This window comes from Mycteria americana, chromosome 1 (assembly GCF_035582795.1).
Source record: "Mycteria americana isolate JAX WOST 10 ecotype Jacksonville Zoo and Gardens chromosome 1, USCA_MyAme_1.0, whole genome shotgun sequence".
Classification (NCBI taxonomy): domain Eukaryota; kingdom Metazoa; phylum Chordata; class Aves; order Ciconiiformes; family Ciconiidae; genus Mycteria; species Mycteria americana.
This window is the reverse complement of record NC_134365.1, coordinates 205,417,131-205,440,785: the sequence shown is the minus strand read 5'-3', so window position 1 is coordinate 205,440,785 and position 23,655 is coordinate 205,417,131. Positions and strand designations below refer to the sequence as shown.

At 42.8% G+C, this 23,655-nt stretch overlaps 1 protein-coding gene across 2 annotated transcripts; it reads right to left on the bottom strand.

Annotated features, from left to right (window-relative positions):
* Positions 1-13,010: 13,010 nt before the first annotated feature.
* On the bottom strand, positions 13,011-23,338 carry MSANTD4 (Myb/SANT DNA binding domain containing 4 with coiled-coils). Of its 2 annotated transcripts, none has more exons than XM_075491015.1 (3): positions 23,228-23,338; positions 16,623-17,252; positions 13,011-14,951 (listed from the first exon to the last, which is right to left on the bottom strand). In XM_075491015.1, exons 2-3 carry the CDS (start codon positions 17,082-17,084, stop codon positions 14,376-14,378), a joined length of 1,038 nt encoding a protein of 345 aa, XP_075347130.1. In that variant the 5' UTR covers positions 17,085-17,252; positions 23,228-23,338; the 3' UTR covers positions 13,011-14,375. The 2 variants fall into 2 exon arrangements, with proteins under 2 accessions (XP_075347130.1, XP_075347129.1); XM_075491014.1 differs by lacking the exon at positions 23,228-23,338 and adding an exon at positions 22,052-23,220.
* Between the last annotated feature and the right edge of the window lie 317 nt (positions 23,339-23,655).

The following is a 23,655-nucleotide window of genomic DNA, read 5'->3' as shown; positions in this document are numbered from 1 at the left end:
TTGAAGGATGGGAAGCTGGTGGGCTCCAGGAAGGAGGAGGAGCCGGCATGTGCACTTTGATTCACAGGAAGGGTCCTTTTGTGATAAAAATGAAGTAGGGCAAGTATTTGTATTCACTTCTGCCTCTGAAAGAACTGTGTCCAGAAAATATTTTGCTATCAAGATGATCTATGGCTAAAAATTTAGATTATCTAGACCTTATATATATGGTCAAATACAAACCAGTTCTTAGAAAAGGATGTGACAATGCATATTTGACTCGACAGAAATGCTGTTTTTTCAGTCTGAGACAGCTCAGAGGTCGGTGATAACCCTTAGCTTGTCCATTAAGAGTAAGAGCTTTCCTGGATACCATTCTGGATTAGCCCACAATTTCTCCTCTATATGTCTGAGCCAAAAGATCTCTCCAGCCCCAACTTGTAAAAGGAGCAGTGCTAGTTCTTTTAGCTATAGTCTGCTCTGAGTGATTTAGAAAGCCATTAGTGCAGCAGCCACCAGCCCTAGAGCGGACGGTGTGCCGGTGCTCTGGGAGGTATCTGCAGGGAGATCTGCACATGTCTAAAAGCAACGGTACTCCTGCCCACTCCCTGTGCAGGTCTTGAAAAGCAGCAGAAACACCCATACAATCAAACAACAAAAACAGAAAATTTTTTTTTAATGCTCTCATTAGATTGGTCCATTTTTGTCTCCTGCCCTTAGCTCTGAGATTATTTCTCTGCTAAAACCAATATGAAAGAATAATACCTCTTATCTCTGGGTTTTTTTCCCTTCTGTCTTTTGTGCAATTCTTTAAAGATTTGGGCACTTGGAAGTGGATAGTCACAGCTCAGGGGGAGGCTGATCCTCTCTCTCCTCTTCCCCCAGCTGCTCACTCAGACACAGACTGGCCCCTGGGATCCCAGGGCTAAGGACCCTCATCCTCCCCAGATCTCTGTGATGCTGCTGGCCACCATCCTGCCTTCCCCTCCTGGGCTCTCAGGGCCTCTCCAGAAATCCTGCGGCATATTCCCCAGGGAGGGATCACCAAACGGCCCTCAGCTCTGCAAGTGCTCAAGGTGCCAGTGGGCTAAAATATTGTTCTCATTCAGCATATCTGAACCCAGGCCTGGGAAAATTAACAATTCATCTCTTCACCTTTGTATATTCAATTTTCCCACTTTTTCTGCTGTGCTTTTACTTTCTTAATTGCTATGTTGCTGCAATAGTGCAAAAAGATACGTACCAGAAATGGAGTGACTGATCAATTGATCTGTCTTCACAGCATTTCTCCTGAACCCTCTTGGGTGGAGCAGTTTGCTGTGCTTGTAAACAACCTGGAGCCTTTCAACTAAAAGACCTCTGTGTTAATAATGTGTATAAAATAGTAGTGACGTGTCCATTTAAAAGTCAATTGAGTGCCTGAATTGATAGAAAAGCATATGGTCCTGGAGAGGCAAGAAGAGAGGTAAGATGCTATAAATTCTGGAGCCGCTGTCGCTCTCGCCCTTCACCTGTCCCCCTGGTATTCACTTATTGACTCCGCGTCTGTTCTCTGATTCCTGATCTGTTGCTTTTGTGTTGTTGTTCTTTTATCATTACAGCTGGCCTTGCATGTTGCTTTTGCTCATCCACCACGTAGGGGATGCTGGCGGGAGCTGCTTTAGTGGAAAACCCGAAGCGATGCTGTATTCTTTCTTCTCAAGGAAGAGGAAGAGGTGTTGGAGCCAGGCAGCCAGCCTCTGTCTACCTAGGATGCTCTCATCTGCTGCCCAGTTTCCCCATTTCCGCCTCTCTCTACTTGTTTAAGTATCATAGTTAACTGCTTTCAGCTTTTTTTATATCCATTGTCACAGCAGAGCGTGTACTACCTGCCTTACTAGTCTAGTCCTCCTGTTGCCCTCTCTCCCTTGAACTTCTACCCAGCCCTATGACTGAACACTGAACCTCAGACCTTTTCCAATGTTTTGGACACAAAATGACCTTGACACATTTTGCAGACACAGCCGTTTGGTGAGATGACCAAACCCCCTTCAGGGTACCTGAGCTTGGGGTTTCTGAAGCATTTTTAACTCTGTTATTTCTGACTGGTGGGACCTCACTGCTAGTCCTTGGAGGAAGGATGATACACTAGAAGAATGGCAGATAGGAAGTAAGACAGAAAAGTCTGTGGTGTAGCCCTGTGCAAAAGTCAAAGAGCAATGAAGACAAGAGAATTTTATTACAGAAACAGGAACATTTCACATATACGTTTTGCCCTCATATCATGCAATTCTATAAAGATATGCAAGAACATAAACATTGCTTTATTGAACCAAAGCAATAGTCTGTCTGGCCAGAAATTCTGTCCCTGAAATTGGCTCCCAGCAGGTGCTTCTCGTAAAAGTGTAAACGCCCCACTGGGATCAAACTTTCCTCTGCTGCAACCTCAGGACGCTAGGATGTCAGTTGTCCATAAAGGCTATAGCCCTCTCCACTCTTACCCACTTGGCATGGCTGTTCTGGCTGTCCTTGCAACCCATGTTCCACTCTTGAACCCCATACTTGCAATTCTTCCCTTGTTAGGAAAAGGCACTTTCCATATCCTATGACTGTCTGAAAGTTGGCTGCCACTTCAGAAAATTGTTTGACTCACGAACACTCCTATGACTGAGCAGAAAACCTTTGGAAATAATTTTTTTACAGGCCTAGTACTGAGCAGTAGTAGTAAGATCATCAGCTCATTTCACACAATCCTTGGAATAGTTATGAGAAGCAGGTAATGGTTTTCTCCAGTACATTAAACAGGTGACTAAAAGATTTGCACTTCATTAACAGAGTAATACACAATAGCTTTCTGTGGAAGAACGTCTAATTTATATCTTTCCTGTTTTGCAAACCAAAACTTTAGAAAATGCTTTTCAAACTTCAGTTCTCTCTTTTAAGTTCTCATTTCTGTAATCTCTTCCTATCTCAGTGAGATAAATATTGGTCTGAAAATCAGTGTTCAAGTAGCTAAATTGACAGAGGAGCAAAATTAAAAATTTGCTACTTCCTTTAACTCTTATACACTCCGTGATGGGGCTATCCATCAAGAGTGAGCTATCTCAGGATTGATCACAACTCTGGCACAATGTAATTACTGAACCAGAAGCATTGTATTATACAGCATGAAATGAAATAGCAACTTTGCCTTCCACATTATGAACCAGTTGACTAATGATGGAGTGTTGCAATTAGAAAATATGGAAGTAACAAGGCAAGGTATTCCACGGTCTGCTAATGTGTAGAATAAAACTACTGATAGTGTGAAGTAGGGAAATTAAAAACAGTAAAACTGTAACAGAAAATAACAATGGTATTCTTAATAAACTGTAAAAGGAGAGGGTGGAAGTGTCCTCTAAAGCAGGTCAAGTTTAAAAGGATTATGTGCAGTGCATGAAAAGGGCTTCTTCTGGACTTGTGTCAGTGGACCTATTTTTTTTCTAATATGTTTTCTGATGGCTGAGAACTGTTGCATTCATTGGCACAGTAACTGTGACCCAGCATTGGGAGATTTTGCTTTAAGAGACCAGGAAGGAAAAACGATGAGTCAGGGGCGAGAGCTGCTGCAGTCACATTGCCAGCGCTCCCTCCCGACTCCCGTTTCGTGCTGCCTGAGTGACAAATGGCTAGATCACAGCGTCGCTGCGAGATCGTCCGGTGACACCGAGCCAAAAGGACTGGTGGCATAACTAGTGGTTTGAAAAAATCATCCTTTTGGTATAAATTAGCCAAAAAAATAATGAGAGGAAATTATGAAGTACTATAAGTTGCCCCAGGTCAGTACTGAAGGCGTTCTTCCCTGCCCTCCTCCTCCTATTTACCTGGAGCACACGTCTTCAAATGAGTTGATTGTATGGAAACAAAAACAGTTGGGCATCTGTTTTAAAATGCAATCTCTTTTCTTTTTTTTTTTTTTTAAGCCTGGATTAAAATCTTTCTGTAGTCCTGATAACAGCTACAAACATTCTGAGTCACTGATGCAAAACAAACCTGCTAACATATGGAGGAATCTGGCCCACTTATATTTTATCTTAATGTTAGCTGCAGACTTCAACAGTGCCTGAGTGATGCAGGGATTTAGACTTCCAGTGAAACCCAGGTTTGTCAGAGCCCATAGCTGCTGCTTCTCTCACTCTGCTAGCTTTTAAAATCAGATTTACTTGCTCATATGTAGCTACTTGCCTCCTTAGCGCTTTGGACTACTCAAAAGCCCCTGGTTCTCGCTCTGGTTTCTGGATAACATGCTTACTGCATAACGTAGCTCTTCACAAGCTGACAGCCTAATGCCAAGTCGGAGATTCATGAAAACAAATACACCTCTAAAGCAAGCAGCTGCAGCCTTTTTTTGTGTCAGAGCATGGTGCCCACCAAGCCCCTTCTGCCAGCCGCTGCCAGCCAGAGCTCTGCGGGTGAGCAGTCACAGCTGGGGCTTGTGCAGCTCCCCGTTCGATGGGCGATGTAGCTGTGGCGCTGGAAAACCCCCCGGGTACGGTCATGCCACTGGAGGGTCTGCTTGTCCATCATTTTTACCCTCTGGGAAGGAATATTGCCATAAAAAGCCCAACATAAATGTCTAAAGACCGTGCACTAACACAGGGGATGGAAAAGTTGAGTGAAAGGTGGAGTGCCAGACCACAGCTTGTAGCATGAGATGGTATTTGAACACCATAGGCAAAAATTTACAGCACGCTGCGTTATCGAAAACCGATCCCAGGACTGATGGTCTTTTTGCCTGTCCTGGGCTGTGTGACTGCTGGTGACCTTGGAGTCACAGTCTGGAAGTTCATGGGGCACACAAACACAGGAGATGGTACAAATCTGGCAGAGAAATGCTGAGCTGTGAAAGAGCTACTGGGTGTTTTCAGAGGCTAGAAGCTGCCTGGGATGCAGCTGAACTGCCACCCCGGCAGGCCTCCCTGTGCCACACACACGATGCCAAGCAGGAGTAGGGCTCCCAGTGCCAAATGCCCGAGCCCCGAGCCGAACGGCCATGCTGCCTCCTCCATGGCCTCCCGGGAACAGCCCTCCCCATCCATGGGGATGCACTCGAATAACGCTCTGGAGCTGGCTGAGCCTAGGAAAGAAATGCAGGTCAGAAAAGCAAAGGCAACATCTCATGTCCGCACTGCATAGCTGACATGTCTTTTCACAAGACAAAACTTCAAGGGAAGCCAGCCTGCAACCTGATGGCATGCAGAAAGATAAGCAGGAAAAGAAGTGAATACTCTTGTTGCTCCTGTTCATGGCATTGTGAGAAATACTGATGGAGGACAGTATCTGTATCACACTTCATGTTTGCCAAATGCATTTTTAAAATCGCTGAACAATGGAGACCATACAGCTTCCCCGGGCATCCAGACCAGACCTTCATGTGCTGACCAGCCTTTTTCTTCATGGCTAGTCCAGGCAGCCACAGCTGCAATTTAGGCTTATTCTTCCATGTTTCATTGGCAGCGGGCATAAGAAGTGGATCATTTCCTGCAGGTTTTCACGTATTTGAAGGCTGTTATGTCTCCCTTCGGTCCCTCTTTTCTTGAGTAGGTAACCCCAGTTCTTTCATCCATTCCTTGTGGGTGATGTTTTAATACTTGTCATTCTTCTTGCTCACATTGGGTGGGAAAAGAGAGCGCCTTATCTTTACTTCTCCACACAAGGAAAAGAAGGGAGAATATATCACCACCAGGTCTCTCTGGAAAGTCAGTGGGAGTCAGACAGTGACCTGGGACTGACCTTCTCATGCTCCATTTTAATAGAGAGCATGTGATGTCGTGCGATGTCATGTGAACAGATAGATATCAAAATTGAATAGAGAGCAAATCAGCGTCATGTGGATGTATGGACATCAAAGTGACAAGCACCCCAGAAATTTCTGAGCTAGATGAAGGCAGAGAAGTGCAAGACACAAGGTGAAACAGAGACTGGGAACATGCAAGGAACATCAATCGCAAGGGTGACAGCCTGGAGGAGAGTGGAGCAGGGTCTTTCCCTGACCTCTGAGCAATGAGGTAAGGGGCCAGATTGCCTGGCCCAGCACTTCCACTCCTGAACGGGACACTGGGAGCTTGAGCTGAGCTGGGTCATGTTTCAAAGCACTTTGAGCATGGGAGGAACAGGGTGCATGCTTGAGGTTACTAATTCTTGTAAGAAGACATGGGGCCAGTGTCCTAAGTCAACAAGGGAGAAAGCCTGTGAGACCCTACACAGGGCTTTAAGCAATCATTTGTATTAAGTCTAGCTTTTGCCATTCATCAGATTGCAAGGTTATTACATTTAACTTTAAATAAAGGGAAAGGGAAAGGGAAAGGGAAAGGGAAAGGCAGAGGGGAGAAATAAGATGGGAAAAAGAAAAAGAAAAAGAAAAAGAAAAAGAAAAAGAAAAAGAAAAAGAAAAAGAAAAAGAAAAAGAAAAAGAAAAAGAAAAAGAAAAAGAAAAAGAAAAAGAAAAAGAAAAAGAAAAAGAAAAAGAAAAAGAAAAAGAAAAAGAAAAAGAAAAAGAAAAAGAAAAAGGAAAAGGAAAAGAAAAAGGAAAAGAAAAAGGAAAAGAAAAAAGGAAAAGAAAAAGGAAAATAAAAAAGGAAAATAAAAAGGAAAATAAAAAGGAAAATAAAAAGGAAAAGAAAAAGGAAAAGAAAAAGGAAAAGAAAAAGAAAAAGGAAAAGAAAAAGGAAAAGAAAAAGGAAAAGAAAAAGAAAAAGAAAAAGAAAAAGAAAAAGAAAAAGAAAAAGAAAAAGAAAAAGAAAAAGAAAAAGAAAAAGAAAAAGAAAAAGAAAAAGAAAAAGAAAAAGGAAAAGGAAAAGAAAAAGGAAAAGAAAAAAGGAAAAGGAAAAGAAAAAGGAAAAGAAAAAGAAAAAGAAAAAGAAAAAGAAAAAGAAAAAGAAAAAGAAAAAGAAAAAGAAAAAGAAAAAGAAAAAGAAAAAGAAAAAGGAAAAGGAAAAGGAAAAGGAAAAGGAAAAGAAAAAGAAAAAGGAAAAGAAAAAGGAAAAGAAAAAGGAAAAGAAAAAGGAAAAGGAAAAGGAAAAGGAAAAGGAAAAGGAAAAGAAAAAGGAAAAGGAAAAGGAAAAGGAAAAGGAAAAGAAAAAGGAAAAGAAAAAGAAAAAGAAAAAGGAAAAGAAAAAGAAAAAGAAAAAGAAAAAGAAAAAGAAAAAGAAAAAGAAAAAGAAAAAGAAAAAGAAAAAGAAAAAGAAAAAGAAAAAGAAAAAGAAAAAAAAGAAGAAGAAAAGGAAAAGGAAAAGGAAAAGGAAAAGGAAAAGGAAAAGGAAAAGGAAAAGGAAAAGGAAAAGGAAAAGGAAAAGGAAAAGGAAAAAAGAAAAAGAGAAAGAAAAAGTGAACACCATTGCATTTGGTGGCATTTTCTGACACCCTCTGGCTTAAATTTACTAATTGATTTCAGCAGCAATAGAGAAAAATCAGACTTTCCTCCTCCTTCTTCTCCCACCTATCACTTCTGTCAAGGCTCCTGATTGACATGGAGTAGGATTTTTGAGGGTTTTTTTGTGTTTGTAAAATATCAGCCCTGGATCTGACTCCACCTCCTTGGAGCACTTCGTGCCTTTCTGAGGGGTGCTTCTGGGGGCGTGTGAGCTGGAGAGGCAGGCGATGGCACTGATGCTTTTTTGTGGCAACTACATCTGAAGTTCCATGAAAAGGCAAAGAAATGTGAGTTATCAGCCTCTGTTCCCTATTGGGGGGGGGGGGTATCTAAATCTGATAGATTTAGAAACTTCTTTTTTTTGGAGGGGCAACAAAATATGAACATAATTCAGCTACATTTTGAAAGGGCACCTACCAGATGATTGCCCATTTCAAGATGATGCATACAAATGACATGTAGTCCTGGATTATCCAAAGACCTGGCGTAGCAGTAGTGGTTTGGGCAATTTTTACCACCAGGCAACTGGCAAATAGCCTGGTGTAACTGAGAGCCCTGTGCTCTGCGTGGGAAAGTTCACAGGAACGTGGGACTTAATATCGCCTCCCTCTTGGGCCCATCATGGTACTTCACAGAGGTGCCAGTGATCGAGAAGCTTTTTCCAACACCTGAAACAGCTCAAGGACAGTGATACTGGCTTTGCCTCTTTTTTGCCCAGTCTTGCTATTATCCTGAAGACAGCAACAGCAGTAACATCCAGGACACCATCACCCAGTCACACAGCTAGTAACTCCACAGGTGGGTGCTGGAGAACCGCTTCACTCACTGCACGTTGGTCTGACTAGTGCCACTGCTATGCAAGACCTCCCGGACCGTTACTAGGTGGGTCCAGTCAGCTCTGCAGGTAAATGTGTAGCCTCCCCACCATGTCTTTAATCCAGGGCCCAGCACAGCCCGGCTGCTTAACCTTGGCTCATGCTGATGGGAAAATCACAAAGTTGTGAGAAAAAGCTCAGAAAGTTTGTAGAGAAGAGCCAAGCAAGTTAAGGTTGAGATAGGTGTCAGTAGCACTTTGAGGATTTAAGGGGAAAAAAAACCTAGCAACACAGATTAAGAAATACCAAAGCCAAAAAAGAAAAAGACTCTCAGAAGATGGCAACTCAACACCATCAAAGAGCTATGCCAGGGAGCGCTGGAGGACAACCCTTCCTCTTCTAGCTGATGCCTGCCTGGCTAGTAAAGACGCCTTGCGGTGGTGAGGATACTAATGCTTAGTCTGAGAGCTTATTAAATCCTAACCATCTCTTGATTGTCTTAATAAATAAATATTTTATACCTTGTGTATACATTGCTGGCAGCATCTCTTTGTGCACAGTGAAAGTTGCTCAAAATGGCCCAGAAGTAATTCAAGACCCCCCTACCTTTCTCAGGTGTGTCCTGTTGGCTGCTGTTCATCCTGGGCTGTTCTTGGGAACCACATGTACAACCTTACCTATGAGCTTCTCTGGCTGTTGTTAGGATACTGTTAAGCATTAGCCAGTCTGTCTCCAAACTACATTGTGAAAAAACCTGGATGCACTCTGCTTCTCTCCATTAATGTCTTAGCCAGGCACAAATTGGTGGGACCCATCACTAAGACAGCGAGAAACTCTCTGAAGTAGCCTTTATTTTACCTTTGTTATTTGGCCTTCTGGCCCTAAAATTACTGGCTTGAAAACCCTTCATGGAGTAGTGGACATAATGGCATTTATGAAGGTCCCAGTGCATGTTCCTGCTGCAGCACAGGAAACTACATGGCACGCACAGAGCGCGTGAGCCTGCCGCCTTTCACGGCGGCTGCGGAATTGCCTGCTGCACTGTGGGGATATCTCTTGCAATAAAAAGGTTATTTCACTACAGACCTTTTGGGAGACACTCAGCAGCTGCCCTTGAATTGATACTGCCTATGGTTCACAAAACCCATCCATAATTTTGTTAATGATTCACTGAGTTCAGTTTGGCCAAACTGAAAACAGTTAAGGTGCGTGGGAGTGCCTACCACAGCACAGACCCCTTTCAATTAGACAATAAGAAGAAATGATAACTCCGTCTTCCTTTCTTCTAAAAATGCCTTAAACTGCACCTTTCAGATAAATAATTGTGCTCGTTTGGGCTGGGATAGAGTTAATTTTCTTCATAGAAGCTAGTATGGGGCTATGGTTTGGATTTGTGCTGAAAACAGTGTTGATAACACAGGGGTGTTTTAGTTTCTGCTGAGCAGTGCTCACACAGTGTCAAGGCCTCTTCTGCTCCTCACCCCACCCCACCAGCGAGTAGGCTGGGGGTGCACAAGAAGCTGGGAGGGGACACGGCTGGGACAGCTGACCCCAACTGACCAAAGGGCTATTCCATACCATATGGCATCATGCTCAGTATACAAAGCTGGGGAAGAAGGAGGAAGGGGGGACGTTTGGAGTGATGGCGTTTGTCTTCCCAAGTAACCATTACGCGCGATGGAGCTCTGCTTTCCTGGGGATGGCTGAACACCTGCCTGCCCATGGGAAGGAATGAATGAATTCCTTCTTTTGCTTTGCTTGTGCACAGCTTTTGCTTTCCCTATTAAACCGTCTTGATCTCAACCCACGAGTTTTCTCACTTTTACTCTTCTGATTCTCTCCCCCACCCCACCGGGGGGAGTGAGAAAGCGGCTGCGTGGTGCTTTGTTGCTGGCTGGGGTGAAACCACGAGTCCTTTTTGGTGCCCAATGTGGGGCTTGAAGGGTTCGAGATGACGACAGGTTTGATTGGAATGTGCTAGATCGAATTTATAGCTGTGATTGCTGTTTAGCTATTAATTGGCAGGCTCCTGTGCTTGCCATGGGGCTTGCTTGCCTTACTGTATATTAGAGTCTAGTTAGTGCACCTAAGGCTGCGCTTTGCCCCTCGCCTTCCCCATTCATAAATTCCCGTGAGGGTCTGAGCCGTGAGATCTGAAATCAGTGCATCAGACATCATAACCTCAATAAAGCCATTCACAATGACCATGGGGGATATTTCCAGTACTCTCTTTTATCTATCACCAGCTTCACCCGCCTTCCCTCTTACTAAATGTTTGATCTTCACACCTCTCCTTTTTTTTTCTCCAAATACTTGCCTCTTTCTCCGTATGTGTGGGGTTTCCCCTTTGTCTTAAAACTCTTACCAGTCTGGAAATGTCACTCATTACTTACAATCACAGGCCCTTCTTTTAAGCAGGAGTCCAAAATCTCTCCCTCTCTAACAGAGGAACGGAGTTCATGCATACGTCCTGAATTTGGTGACATTTACATGGTCCAAATCTTGGCCCTTAGGCTTTGCTGTCAGGATCCCAGGTTGGTAAATCAAGCAATTAAGGTTTAAGAGATTGCAGATTAGTATTTAAAAATATGACATTTAAATTTAAATTACCACAAAATGACTGCAATTTTGGTATGAAAAAAGCAAGCTATAAAATTGATGTATTAAACTCTGTAATTTTCTCTAAATTTTATGTTGAAACTGTATTTTCAATGATTTATGACGATACTTAATTTCATCATTCAGTATCTTCCAAAAGGTTTTGTATAACCAAAGGATGCATCATTTCCCTAGGAGGCTGAACAGTTGTTAGAAGAAATAATTGCTTACATACAGCTCTATTCACATTTGGAGAAGTGTTCAAGTTTCTGAAATGATTCAGAATTCAGAAATGGTTCAGATTTATCTATTTATTTTTTCCCCAAAACCTTTAATGGGGCATAATTCCCAAGATGACCAATGTAAAATACAAACCATTATCCTAATGGTTAAGTCATTCAACTGGAGTAACATATGAAGGCAGAGGTGCTGGTCCAAGCCTCAGCGTAACTACCTGCAGACTCCACACCTGCTCCTTCCCGGCCAAGTACTTCTTACAGACAAGACCATAGGAAGGTTCTCCGTCCTGGCTTGGTCCTTCTGGTCACTACCTCTTGCATGGCTGGCTGTGCTGCCCCTTGCTCCTACTCACCCTGTTCGGCAGTCAGAATAGTCATCTAGAAAGTTGGTCACCTCAGGATACAGTGATCATGAAAGCCAAGTTATCCCACTATCTGGGTAAACGCTCTATGCACTAGGCAATACGGACAAACTTCCTGAATTCTGCCTCTCTCTGTTTTAAAAAGGAAAGATAAGTAATTTCTCCAAATCAAGAGAAAACGGTAATGGGCACAGAAAGCTATTTTTAATATAAATGTTTGATACATATCAGGGGGCTGAAAATTTGTCACTTTATTTCAGTGTATTGCATTTGCATGGCAAGGTTTTGGTAGCAGGGGGGCTACAGGGGTGGCTTCTGTGAGAAGCTGCTAGAAGCTTCCCCCATGTCCGACAGAGCCAATGCCAGCCAGCTCCAAGATGGACCCGCCGCTCGCCAAAGCCAAGCCCATCAGCGACGGTGGTACTGCCTCTGGGATAACATATTTAAGGGGAAAAAACTGCTGCACAACAGCAGCCAGAAGAGAGGAGTGAGAATATGTGAGAGAAACAGCCCTGCAGACATCAAGGTCAGTGAAGAAGGAGGGGCAGAGATGCTCCAGGCGCTGGAGCAGAGATTTCCCTGCAGCCCATGGTGAAGCCCATGGTGAGACAGGCTGTCCCCCTGCAGCCCATGGAGGTCCACGGTGGAGCACATCTCCACCTGCAGCCCGTAGAGGACCCCATGCCAGAGCAGGTGGATTTGCCCAAAGGAGGCTGCGACCCTGTGGGAAGCCCGCACTGCAGCAGGCTCCTGGCAGGACCTGTGGACCCATGGAGGGAAGAGCCCACACTGGAGCAGGTTTGCTGGCAGGACTTGTGACCCCACGGGGGACCCACACTGGAGCAGTCTGTGCCTGAAGGACTGCACCCCATGGAAGGGACCCATGCTGAAGCAATTCATGACAAACTGTAGCTTGTGGGAAGGACTCACATTGGAGAAGTTAATGGAGGAGTGTCCCCCATGGGAGGGACCCCACGCTGGAGCAGGGGAAGAGTGTGAAGAGGAAGGAGCGGCAGAGACATGTGATGAACTGACCGCAACCCCCATTCCCCGTCCCCCTGCGTCACTTGGGGGGAAGAGGTAGAGAAATCAGGAGTGAAGCTGAGCTTGGGAAGAAGGGGGGTGGGGGAGGTGTTCTAAGATTTGGTTTTATTTCTCATTATCCTACTCTGATTTTGACTGGCAATAAATTAATTTCCCCAAGTTGAGTCTGTTTTGCCTGTGACAGTAATTGCTGAGTGATCTCCCTGTCCTTATCTCGACCCACAAGCCTTTCATCATATTCTTCTCCCCCTGTCCAGCTGAGAAGGGGGAGTGATAGAGCAGCTTGGTGGGCACCCAGCATCCAGCCAAGGTCAACCCAGCACATTCAGGAAGAAGACTCTCACACACACTTCCCCCTGGGGCATTTCTATGCAGCTGGTTTGTCTCCTTCCTTTTTCCTTTCTCTATTAACTGCTGGTTGGTTTAAGTCCTACTTTAAGATGCCTCATCTCTCCAATTTACTACACAGGGAGTACGGGCACCAGCAACTTCAGGGTGCTGCAGTGCTGAGTATCCAGGTTTCTCTTCACAGCTAGCCCTGTTTCTCTGTGAAGAAACACAGTCTCAAGAGCAATTTTGGGTTGTAGTAGTCAAATTTATTTCCACTGTAGAAGCACACTTGTTTCAGTAATAAAAAAATAACATTTCTTTGCAGAATAAAAGTAATCCTGTAGTGGTATAAATATATTTACTTGCACAAGAATCCATGTAAGTCACTCAACATATATTCAGATTTAGTATTCTCATAGTCCTAAGTTTCAAATGGAGTCAACAAAAGACAGTTACTTGCAGAAATATGAAAAATGTGAAGTCTGGCTCAGCTGGGATTTAAACATACATCAAATAAAAAAAAAGGAAACTTTCTGTTATTATTTTAAATGAATACATTGCTTGTGAAAAATACTGACAGCCTTCAGCACTGACCATTTCTGTTTGTCTAATTAAAACATACTATACTGAGTCAGCCATAGACGCCTGTTCTGGATGCCTCACATACATGACCTCAGTGCTGGCCAGGCAGAACTAACATCAAGAGCATTAGTGTTCAAGCTCAGTGCTCCTTAGTCTGTGCTCAGCCTCTGTGTCTCCATTCCCAAGACTCCCATCACCAGCTACTGTCTTTCAAGGAACAAACCAGGTCTAGCAATTTATTTCAGGGTGTCATCACAGACTCATCAGACAGCATGCCTGATCAATCAGTAAGTCCCTATGCTATACTAAGACAGGTGCCAAATTCCATATAGCATTACGAATGACCTGGTGCAACCAACAGTCCAGCTTATAGTAGATATGGTTGATGTGTAACTTTATCCAGTATGAATACTTCACGCAAAAGGAAGAATACTATTTTCTGAACTCCCATTCAGTTCAAGCCATGGAACAACAGTAAACACAACTGCAGTGAATTTAACTTGTACTTTAACTTGTAGATAATTCTTGAACTCTTTTTCCAATTGTGGGGGTGGAAAAAAACAAAAAGGGGGAATTATCACATCATGACTCTGTGTTACTGTGTTCTGTCTAACTTACACTTATTTACTGTGTGGGCTATCATCAGCACCATGTCCTCACAACATACATTGATTTATTCTGATCCTTCCTTACTGTTAGTACAGTGAAAAAAGTACAAGGTTTAGCTTTGATTCTTCTCAATGTGTCTGAGAGGAGGACACTGAACTAATACAACACAATACTGAAGACAAGAGAACATAACACTTAGTTCTGATACACTGAAAAGCAATTTCACACATAAGTTCATTTATGTAGGCACACTGACATATCGAGCACCATTCTTTTTTTTCTTTTTTTTTTCTTTTTCAGTTTAACATCAACATTCAACTCTGAACAGAAGAATGTTAAGCCTCTAGGACAGTTTCAGTATTAAGAAAAGAACTACCTCTATTTTACAAACATCAAAACACTAATGTTGATACTTCAGTCGAGAAGTTCACTGCAAGTGACCCTCTCTCTGAATTCGAAGGCGCTCCTTCTCCACTTGCAAGCGTTCCTTCTCAATCTGCAGCTTCTCTGACTCAAACTTTAGGAACTGCAGCCTCTCTTTCTCTAACTGCAAACGTTCTTTTTCAAGTTTTAACTTTTCAGTTTCTAGATCAAGAGGCTGCTTGATGGGTTTTTCTGTTTGGGTGAGGTCATTTTCTAGGGCAGGTTTTTCAGCATGCAGAGTCTCTAGCCTGAGTTTCTCCCATTCAATCTGAAGTCGCTCCTTCTCAATCTGAAGTCTCTCACGCTCCAAGTCAACATGCCGCAACCGTTCTTTTTCAATTTGCAGGCGTTCCTTCTCCACTTGCAACCTTTCAGCTTCAATGTCTAGTCGCTGCTTCTCCAGCTCCACCTTCTGCTTCTCCAGATTTATAAGCAAGTGAGAATCTTCATAGGCTAGCCTAGCTTGAGCAGAGCTGAGATTTCCAAACTCTTCAATGTGGGGGAAGTCTGGTAGGTCATTTTCCTTTTTCGAATCTGGCAAAACTGATGACAAAATTTCTTCTTCTTCCTCAATAGGAAACTGCAGAGAGGAATGTGATAGACAAGAATTACATTCCAGTCTTTATGCCAGAATAAATTTGTTACACACCACTTGACTGAAAAGAACATATTGTGTTTTTTCATCTTAAAAGCTACTCAGAACTGCTTAACTTACATGCTGTGAAATAACCATGTTAGATCAAAAGACTCTTTTCTGCCATTACACAGGTACACAGACATGCTTTATCTACCAATTAATATCTGGTAATGAAAAATGGAAAATCAGTTTATCAGTGGACATGCAAGAACATACAGAAAATACTGCACTATAGATATTATAGAGCATTCAGAACCACTGACAAAAAACTGGATCTAAAAAAGTGTATGTTGTTCTTACTTTTCATATAACTGAGTGACATTTATGTAAGCCACTAGGAATTTGTTGTGACGAATTATTTATCAGAGCAGCTGGATCCATAGGCTACGTGGTATGTAAGCTAACCCAGCCTTCACTAACTGAGGATTCCATTTCTAAAAAACACTGACATTTTTCACATGCTCCTAACCCTTCAAACTCTATCAAGTGGGTCAATAAACAGGACTCGTTTAATCAATTTTGTATTATCACATTTGCTGGAAAGCTATTTATAATGCAGATGACTAGGTGGTTAGGACCATTGCTCTTGGCGGACTGTAATAACTCATGCAGAATTATAGCCCCGATGTGCTACAAATTCATAGTATACAAGGGATAATTGTCTTAAGATTTTCTGAACCTGGATCTTCCTCAGTTTGCCTTTCTTTTGCAGCATACTTAGTGGGAGACAGTGAGAGCCACTGCCAGTCCTCTAGCATTAGTGCAGACAGACACTGTTCTTCAGCAGTTGTCAGACAGTAGTCCCACTACCATTTAACAGCTTATGCTGATTTTTTTTTTCCCAGCACACATCTCAACTGAGCTAAGACAGGAGTTGCTTCCCCCCACCCCTCCCCCAAAAGAACAAAAACCTGTTTGAGTACCCCTTTTTGAAACAAGAGCTATGTATTTGTACACACAGAACAAAACTATCCAAACATTTGACTTCATTCTAGCTGGCTGCCTACTCCAGGACAGTCATGGTACTACTAGAAGTAACAAACCTGTCTGCAGGATCCACAGCTGCTTGTCAAATTCACACTAAAATTCAGACAGAGGAATGGCTGACTGACTTAGCCAAGTAATATTTTCATCTCCTCTGGGTTCATTTTAAGAAATGCAAGCAGTATTCTATTTCCTTCTATATTCTATTTCTTTCTCTACCTGCAGGTAACATATACTTTCATTTGTTAAAGAGGTGCATTTCTCTCCTCTGTTCACCCATACAGACAGCCCAAGTACTGAAGTAACCAGTTTCCTTCAACAGCGTATTTTCATTCTGCTGACTGAACTAGTTCTTTACCTATGGCACATACAAATGGAAAATATGTGTAAATACATATTCAAAGTTGAGAGATATAAATTTAATAATCAACATCCAAGACCTTACACACAATTGCAAGTTGCTCGATTTGAATGCCATCTCTCTAAAACATATTTGTTTCTACAGTTTCTTTAATTCACACATTCAGAAAAAGCCAGAAACAGATGCTATGAAGAAACACAGCAAAAAGCCTTATGCTGAAATGAAACGAAGGCCATATTGCATATAGCTAATGTATGTCAGTCACTCACTTCAAAATTCTGCGGATCCTCCTCTTCCTCTTCTACTTTGATTTCTGTTAAAGATCCACCAGCTTCTCTGAAGTCAGTGATATTTTGCCATTCAAAACTAGATTCAATTGCAAATCCCATTTTCTCATCCATGTCTTCATTGAGAGAATCATCTAAATTGGATGAAGGAAGGTGAAACCCAGCACCTACTACTTTGATGTTTGCATTCAGACGTTTTCTCTTCATGAGTGCTCTCCAGTCAAGGTACCGCCTTTTCACTTCTGTCCCTGTTCTTTGCTCTCCTTCACCTACAGCATTTACACACTCTGCTATTTCCTCCCAAGCTTTCCGTTTCATCTCATTAATTGTTGTATTAAGTTGCTTTGAAAAGAGTACTTCTCTCCTTTTTCTGATTTCCTTAAGGAGAGTTTGAGTTTCCTGAACACTAAAATTGCTTTTTCTTTTTCTTTTTAATTGTTTCATTTTTTCCAGCTTTAACCTAATAATTTCACCACAGTAGACTACAGAGATGATCTGACACAAATCAGTTATTAATACAAATAAAATTTAAAAGCTAATGAAAGCAGAGCTCAGTTCTCGTGAAGTGAATTTTCTCTTCACTTTGTAGTATTTTCCTATTTGTCAGGCTTCCTAAGAGAAAAAGAGCAAACAACATAAATCTCCAAGGTATACACCATATATTTTCATTTAACGAACTTGACTCCTAAGTCATCATTTAAGGAATGCATATTTTGAACTGATCGTTCATTCGATAGAAGAAAACCATTTTGCTAAACTCTGAATATAAAGTAGCTATAGCTACCTTCTCTAATCTCATATGAATTACAAATCCATTAATATATCCATGTCACAAACCGTTAAGGTTGAGTTGATATTTCCATTACAAAAATACAGCTATTTTTCTTCAACTCTTCAGAGTTTTGCCAGTCGGGATTTGCTTAAGGCTGAAATTTGACATACACATTTGAGTTTGAATGCTAAATTATTTCCAAAAGAACCTAAAATTGTTGCATCATTACTACAAAAACCTGAAATGTTTAGGGGACTGAAATTTCTGGAGACACATTTTAAATGAGACATGATTTCCAGCCCCCCCCCCCCCCCCCCCCCAAAAAAAAGGTAGATTAATATAAAAAGTTCAAGTTTTAGAGGCTCTTCTGACTTAATCACAAAAAAAGAACTGGAACAATTCTGCTGAATGTCAGAAAATAACTACTAGTTCAAACAAATGTCATGCATTAGAGATGTTTTAACAGGAAATAGATTTAGGAATAAGTCATTACATGCCCATGGTAAAGCCCTCCTCTATCCTTCTCACACTGCAAAACACCTCATGTCAGATGTGATGAGAGGTCGAAAGCGTGCCCAGTCCTCTACGCTCAGCAATAGCTGGTCCTGTGCCTGATGCTGAACAGAAAGCTAAACCCCATTATCTACCTGACAGATTGTGCACAACTCTGTTCAGAAAGTGGAAATTTTGAGTGGGAGAAACAGAGGACAAATAATGCAGTGATGAATATATCATAGACCATATTAAAAAAAATAACTGAAAGCAGAGACTGAGAATAAAAAAGGGTTCTTGGACAGACTGCTTGGTAATGGTCCAATTTAGGATTTATTTTGAACTTCCTTTTGTACCACGTTACCTACCACTTTAGGTAGGTTTAAAAGGCTTTAAACCAAGTAGGCCAACGATTCACTATACAGTACTTACAGTTTCAAGCTGTTATGTTTGTTCACTATTAATCTAGCATAGACTTTTTGTTGACCTGAAGCAAATGGCTTGCAGATTATATATTTGATTGCTACTGACTAATGGATTTAATCCTTAAATAACTCCTCCCCAGCTGCACAGGATTCTTAAATTAATAAGTATTTTTTTCTCCTGTTATTCTCCTAAACTTGGTTAAAACATATACATCAGCACATTACACAAAACCTCTCCATTTGGGGGATAATGCACATAATAGTTTAGAGATTGTTCTTCATCTCCTATGTGTTACTGACTGTAAATAAGTAGTTCAGTTGCAAAGTTTTCCATATCAAGCAACATTCATTCATACCCAACACGTAAGCATGCTGGCATCAAATATTTTTTAAAACATTTCATTTAGGAAACTGGTTTACTACTTTTCCTCATTAAAATACTCACTGTGAATCCATATGCTTCCAATGGTTACTAGCTAACAAATACACAAACCAAGTCCCAAGATGAAATCAACTGCATAAAGCATGAGCGTGTATCAGTATGGACCACTCCACAGTGCTCCCGTGCAGTTACCCAGCACTTCTGACTCCTCACTCAAGTTGGAAGCTGCATGTTGCTGTTTAAAATGTGCGAAACTTCCTGCCCTTCTGAAAATAAAATACTAATTGGTTTTGAGAAAAGGGAATTATTTAAAAAAATAATAGAACCTACTGTTTTAATGTACACCCTTAACTTGACATGACCAGTACTGAGAAAAAAAATGCTACAGTTTAAAAAGTCAGATTTATACCATAACACAGCACTGTATCTGCTAGAATTACATAAATTTTTTCTGAGACCTTTTCCCTGATCTTTAAGCGTCTCCCTTAACCTTCATTATTATAAGTTTACCACAAAAAGATACTTAGGCTTTCAAGGAAGCAGCATCATATTTACTTGTCTGACAGTAAATCCATTTATTTGGCACTTGCTGTGCTTTTCAAATGCTAATTACAGCATTAGTGCTTTTCTATTATTATGGCAACTGAGTCTCTTGAACTATGTATCAAATTCTAACTTTATCTTGTGTAAGGTTTGGGGGGTTTTTTTTTGTTTGTTTTTTTAACGTTTAAAAAGTGACTGCGCAGGTAAACTCTTCAGAAAAGTTACCTGCCCACAGAACGAATTAAGAGCACTTTTAGAAGCTTCACTGTTAATAAGGCAATTATTCTGGACTGATTAATATATAGATTAAGCTGTGATTCCGAGTTACTGGGGAATGACCAAGTACTCCTATCTTCACACTGGCTTTAGAAACACACACATTTGCACTTACCTGTTTTCAGGGTGGGGAGTGTGTGTGAAAGATTCACAGGTATCCATTTTGAGTTGGTTTTCCAAAAGGTAAAAAAAAAAAAAAAAAAAAAATCACATATAGTTCTTAAATACAACATAAGTTTCACAAGAATTATAGTATTTCTGACTTGTCACTACCAAGACACTGAACCTCTGTTTATAAGGTCACACTTATTTTTATTGACATCAGTAGGATTTCACATTTGATTTTAAACATGTACTTAAGTGACCATTCAAGTACTTTGCTAACTACAGAAAAATGGGTCAGACTTTCCAAAGTACTTGCCAACTGGATATGTCAAACTCTTGAAAGTACTAGTAGATACTTAATTGTCTCTTAAGGTACCTTAATATCAGACTTTTGCTGTATCACAGCCATTTTCATCTCAAGATATACACTGGCTAAGTCCTTTACTTAGCCCCAGCTGGGATGAACAAGGTTCTGATCATTCCCCAATAACAGGGAACCACAGGATTTTAGAGACTCATGTGGTATCACTATCTACCCTGACCCTCCCTAAACTTCTCAGTGCTCGCACAGCAGGATAAAGTGGGCACAATCACAGGAAAACAAACAAACAAAAAATTGGGTTTTCAAATCAAATTTACATCAATATTATTTTCTAAATATAATTCTACATGAATGCAGAAGACACAGACAGCCAAGCTTTCATCTTAGCTCCAGAGAAGGTTGAGAGTTAAAACACACCAATGCCAGGTTACCCTGTACCTCAGTTTCAACTGCTCCTTGCGCAGGTGTTGTGCATCACCTGTCTGATCTCCCCAGCCTCCCCTCTTTGTGAGGTGCCTAATCTTGGTTTTGGATTTTATGCCATAAGCCAAGCACATAACCTTTAAGAATTATAGTACTAACTTGGAAACTACTGGCATCCAATTCCTTTATTATGTAAAGTTTCCTTTTAGACTTTTTTTTTTTTTGCTAGAACATGTCTGATACAAGTCCCTGAATTTCCCAGTGAAACAGCAGCAAAGCCTACCTATTTTAAAACTCATGACTATTAACTTCCAATTCATAAGGACATCTTACCTTTTCTAACTCCTTCCTTTTTGAAAGCATATTGCCTCATCAAAGACAATTCCCTTCTTATTAATATAAATGGGTGTTCATGAATTGTCTTAACAGTATATTGACTTCCAGAGTTAGATCAGCTCCACTGTGGGACTGTTTACCTTTCTGATATATTAACTAAAGAGCACTATTATCTAACTAAAGCTGAGGTTTGGGATATTCTGTTTTCTGACATTGCTAGATGGTCTCCAGGATATTACTTTTTAATGCAGAAAAATTAACTGTTACATGCTCAAAGTATAGAAGGGACAGGAATAGTTATAAGCTAGGATTTGTACACATTCTAGATAGTTACAGGAAAAAAAAAAACCCAAACCTATCACCATTTTGAAAAGCATGATTTACAAAAACACGACACAGAGTATGTTTAAGTTTTGCTTTGACATGAAGTCTAAAGCATGAAATGCACACATTTGGAAAAAAACTGTAGACGGACATCACAGTTTTTCCAAAATCAGAACCGTAACTGCTCTACATTTTAGTGTCTTTAGCAGAGGATTCCACAGCAAATAATATTTGCTGAGTGCACCAACTGGGAAGATGGGCAATTTACTCAGAAAAAGTATGTGGAAATAAGAGCAGAGGTGAAAAAAGAATCTTTTGGTCAGATCAAGCCACTTACACCACTATGACGGTAAGAGAAGACATCTGCAAGAAAAAAATTCCTTCTCAACTATACGACCAAAAGTACTTCGGGTACACGACCAAAGACATCAGTCACCTGACTAGGAATAGTTGCTGTCTGGTCAAGTGACAGAGAAATCCCTGGGAAACAAAAGAGGATGCAAACAGCCCATTACATGACCAGCCATGCACCCATCATACAGCATGGTACTAGCTGCAAATGCAAAATGCCTATTTTTACAGTTTGGGTAGAAATGCAAAGTGCTGGCTAGAAAAAAAGAAACAATTCTGATCATACGATAACAGAAAGATTTCAAGGGTCTTCCAGGAAAGATGGCAACATCGAGCTACGAGTTTGATTCAGCCCTGTCAGGCCAGAAGCAACCTGCGGTCAAGAAGGTCCTCATCTCTGGACTAAAGGAACACAAACTATTTGTCAGGGTTGAAATGAAACAAGTATTGCAAAACTAAACTGAACGCTCCACAAACACACAGAACACACATACACTGAGTAACTTTGACATACACAATGACAGAGGCATCCACATTCTGCCTCTGTGTCTTTGTGTCTCCTTTGCTCACACCTTATTGTGTGAACACATGCTGGACCAACAAACAAACAAAAAAACCACAAAAGCAGCAAACAAAGAGAAAAACAATGCATGCATTCACCAGGATTGAAGGATTGTTGCTAGCATCAAACTTGAATTATGCTCCAGAAAAATCATGACTTTTAAGTACGATGACTTGATGGTTTGCCCTTTTCTTTTTTTAAACTTTCCGAGCTTATGATTGAAGAAAAAAACCTTTAAATCAGGAGGACCTGCTATCTATGTTTCTTTTAAATAAAATTTGAGAGTCTGAGGATCTTTGCATGACACTAAAGCCTAGGGCTTTCTCAAAAGCTTCATATGCGATTCGTAATGGATGGCTACATTGGCTTGGAACAACTTATGCTGTTGTGCTAAGAGAGGCTTTAGTACAGGAGGATCTGGGTGCTTCTGAACACACGTCACCAAACAGTCATCCCTGCAAGCAGCTTGCGGTTTGAGCACCTCAAAAGGCAAGCACTAAAGGGAACCAACACCACCTAAAAGGATAATTTAACGAAGCAGAGAGGAGGTACCGAGGATGGAAAGCAGCTGTGGATTCAGGCTGTTGAATCGACAGATTCATCAGTCAAAAGTTCCCAGTCCCCTGAAACAGCAACGGCCAGGAACGGGAAAAAACCTCCCCTACGAGGAGGGCGCGCGTTTTGGAAGGATGAAGGCAGGCACAGCCTCCAGCTCCCAGGCGGCCCATCCAGCCAGCGACCTCGCCGCCGGCCAAGCCAGCGGGGACGCAGAGCCGGCCCGGTCCCGCCAGGAGGCGCCCGAAGCCCCGCGGGGAGGCCAAGGAAGGCAACAAAGGAAGGCGAGGGCACGGCCGGCTGCCCCGGCCAGCGCCCCCCGGGGCCCGCTCCGGGATGGCGGCAGCGCCCCGGGCGCGGCCGCGGGGCCCCCGCCGCGCTGAGCCCCGAGGAGAGGTGGGCCCGCGGCCCCCACCCGCGCCGCAGATCAGGGCCCCCCCGGCAACTGCCCCGCGGGCGGGCCGGCGGGGCCCTGCGCCTCTCCCGGGAGAAGGAGGAAGAGGAGGAGGGTCTCCCCCGCGGGGCCGCTGGGGAAGGCGGCGGGCAACCGCCTCACCGCCCTCAGGGGCCGAGGGCGGCGAAGCCCCACCGCTCTCCCCTCACAAAGGGGCCGGGGGCCACCTGCACACCCCGCGGGCAGCAGCCCCACGGGGGAGCGGGCCCAGGACAGCCGCACCGCTCACCGCCCGGGTCCCCAGGGAGCCGCGCGAACTACTCACCTGCGCCCAACTCGCCCCTCCGGGTCTCCGGCCCTTTAACAGCCACCGCCCTCCCATTGGGCGAGCTGCGTGCCTGTCAGTCCTTCCCGCACGCCTATTGGCGGTTCACATCCGCCGCTCCCCCCGCCCCGCCCCCTCACTGGCCTGACGCGCCAGGCGGGCCGGAATCCCCCGCACAGCCTCGGAGCGCGGCAACTCCTCTCCCATCGGGGCCGCCGCCGTGCGCAGCCGCCAGACAGCATTGGCTGCTTCGCTGCTTGTCTTCCCGATGCCTTCCGGTGATTGGCTAACGGCTGTCAAGGCCCGCCCCTCCCCTCAATGAGCTTCCGGCGGCGGGGCTCTCGCCGGGTCATGGGGGAGCCAGACAGGGCGGTCTTGGCGCCGCCGTCCCGCCTGCTTTGTCTGAGGGGGCGGGACAGGACAGGGTG

Excerpts from the sequence above, each read along its gene's own strand:
- MSANTD4 (XM_075491015.1), bottom strand. The coding sequence starts at position 17,084 with ATGAAACAATTAAAAAGAAAAAGAAAAAGCAATTTTAGTGTTCAGGAA. Across the intron at positions 14,952-16,622 it reads AGGATCCGCAGAATTTTGAA|TTTCCTATTGAGGAAGAAGA; the intron begins GTGAGTGACTGA and ends TCCTCTCTGCAG.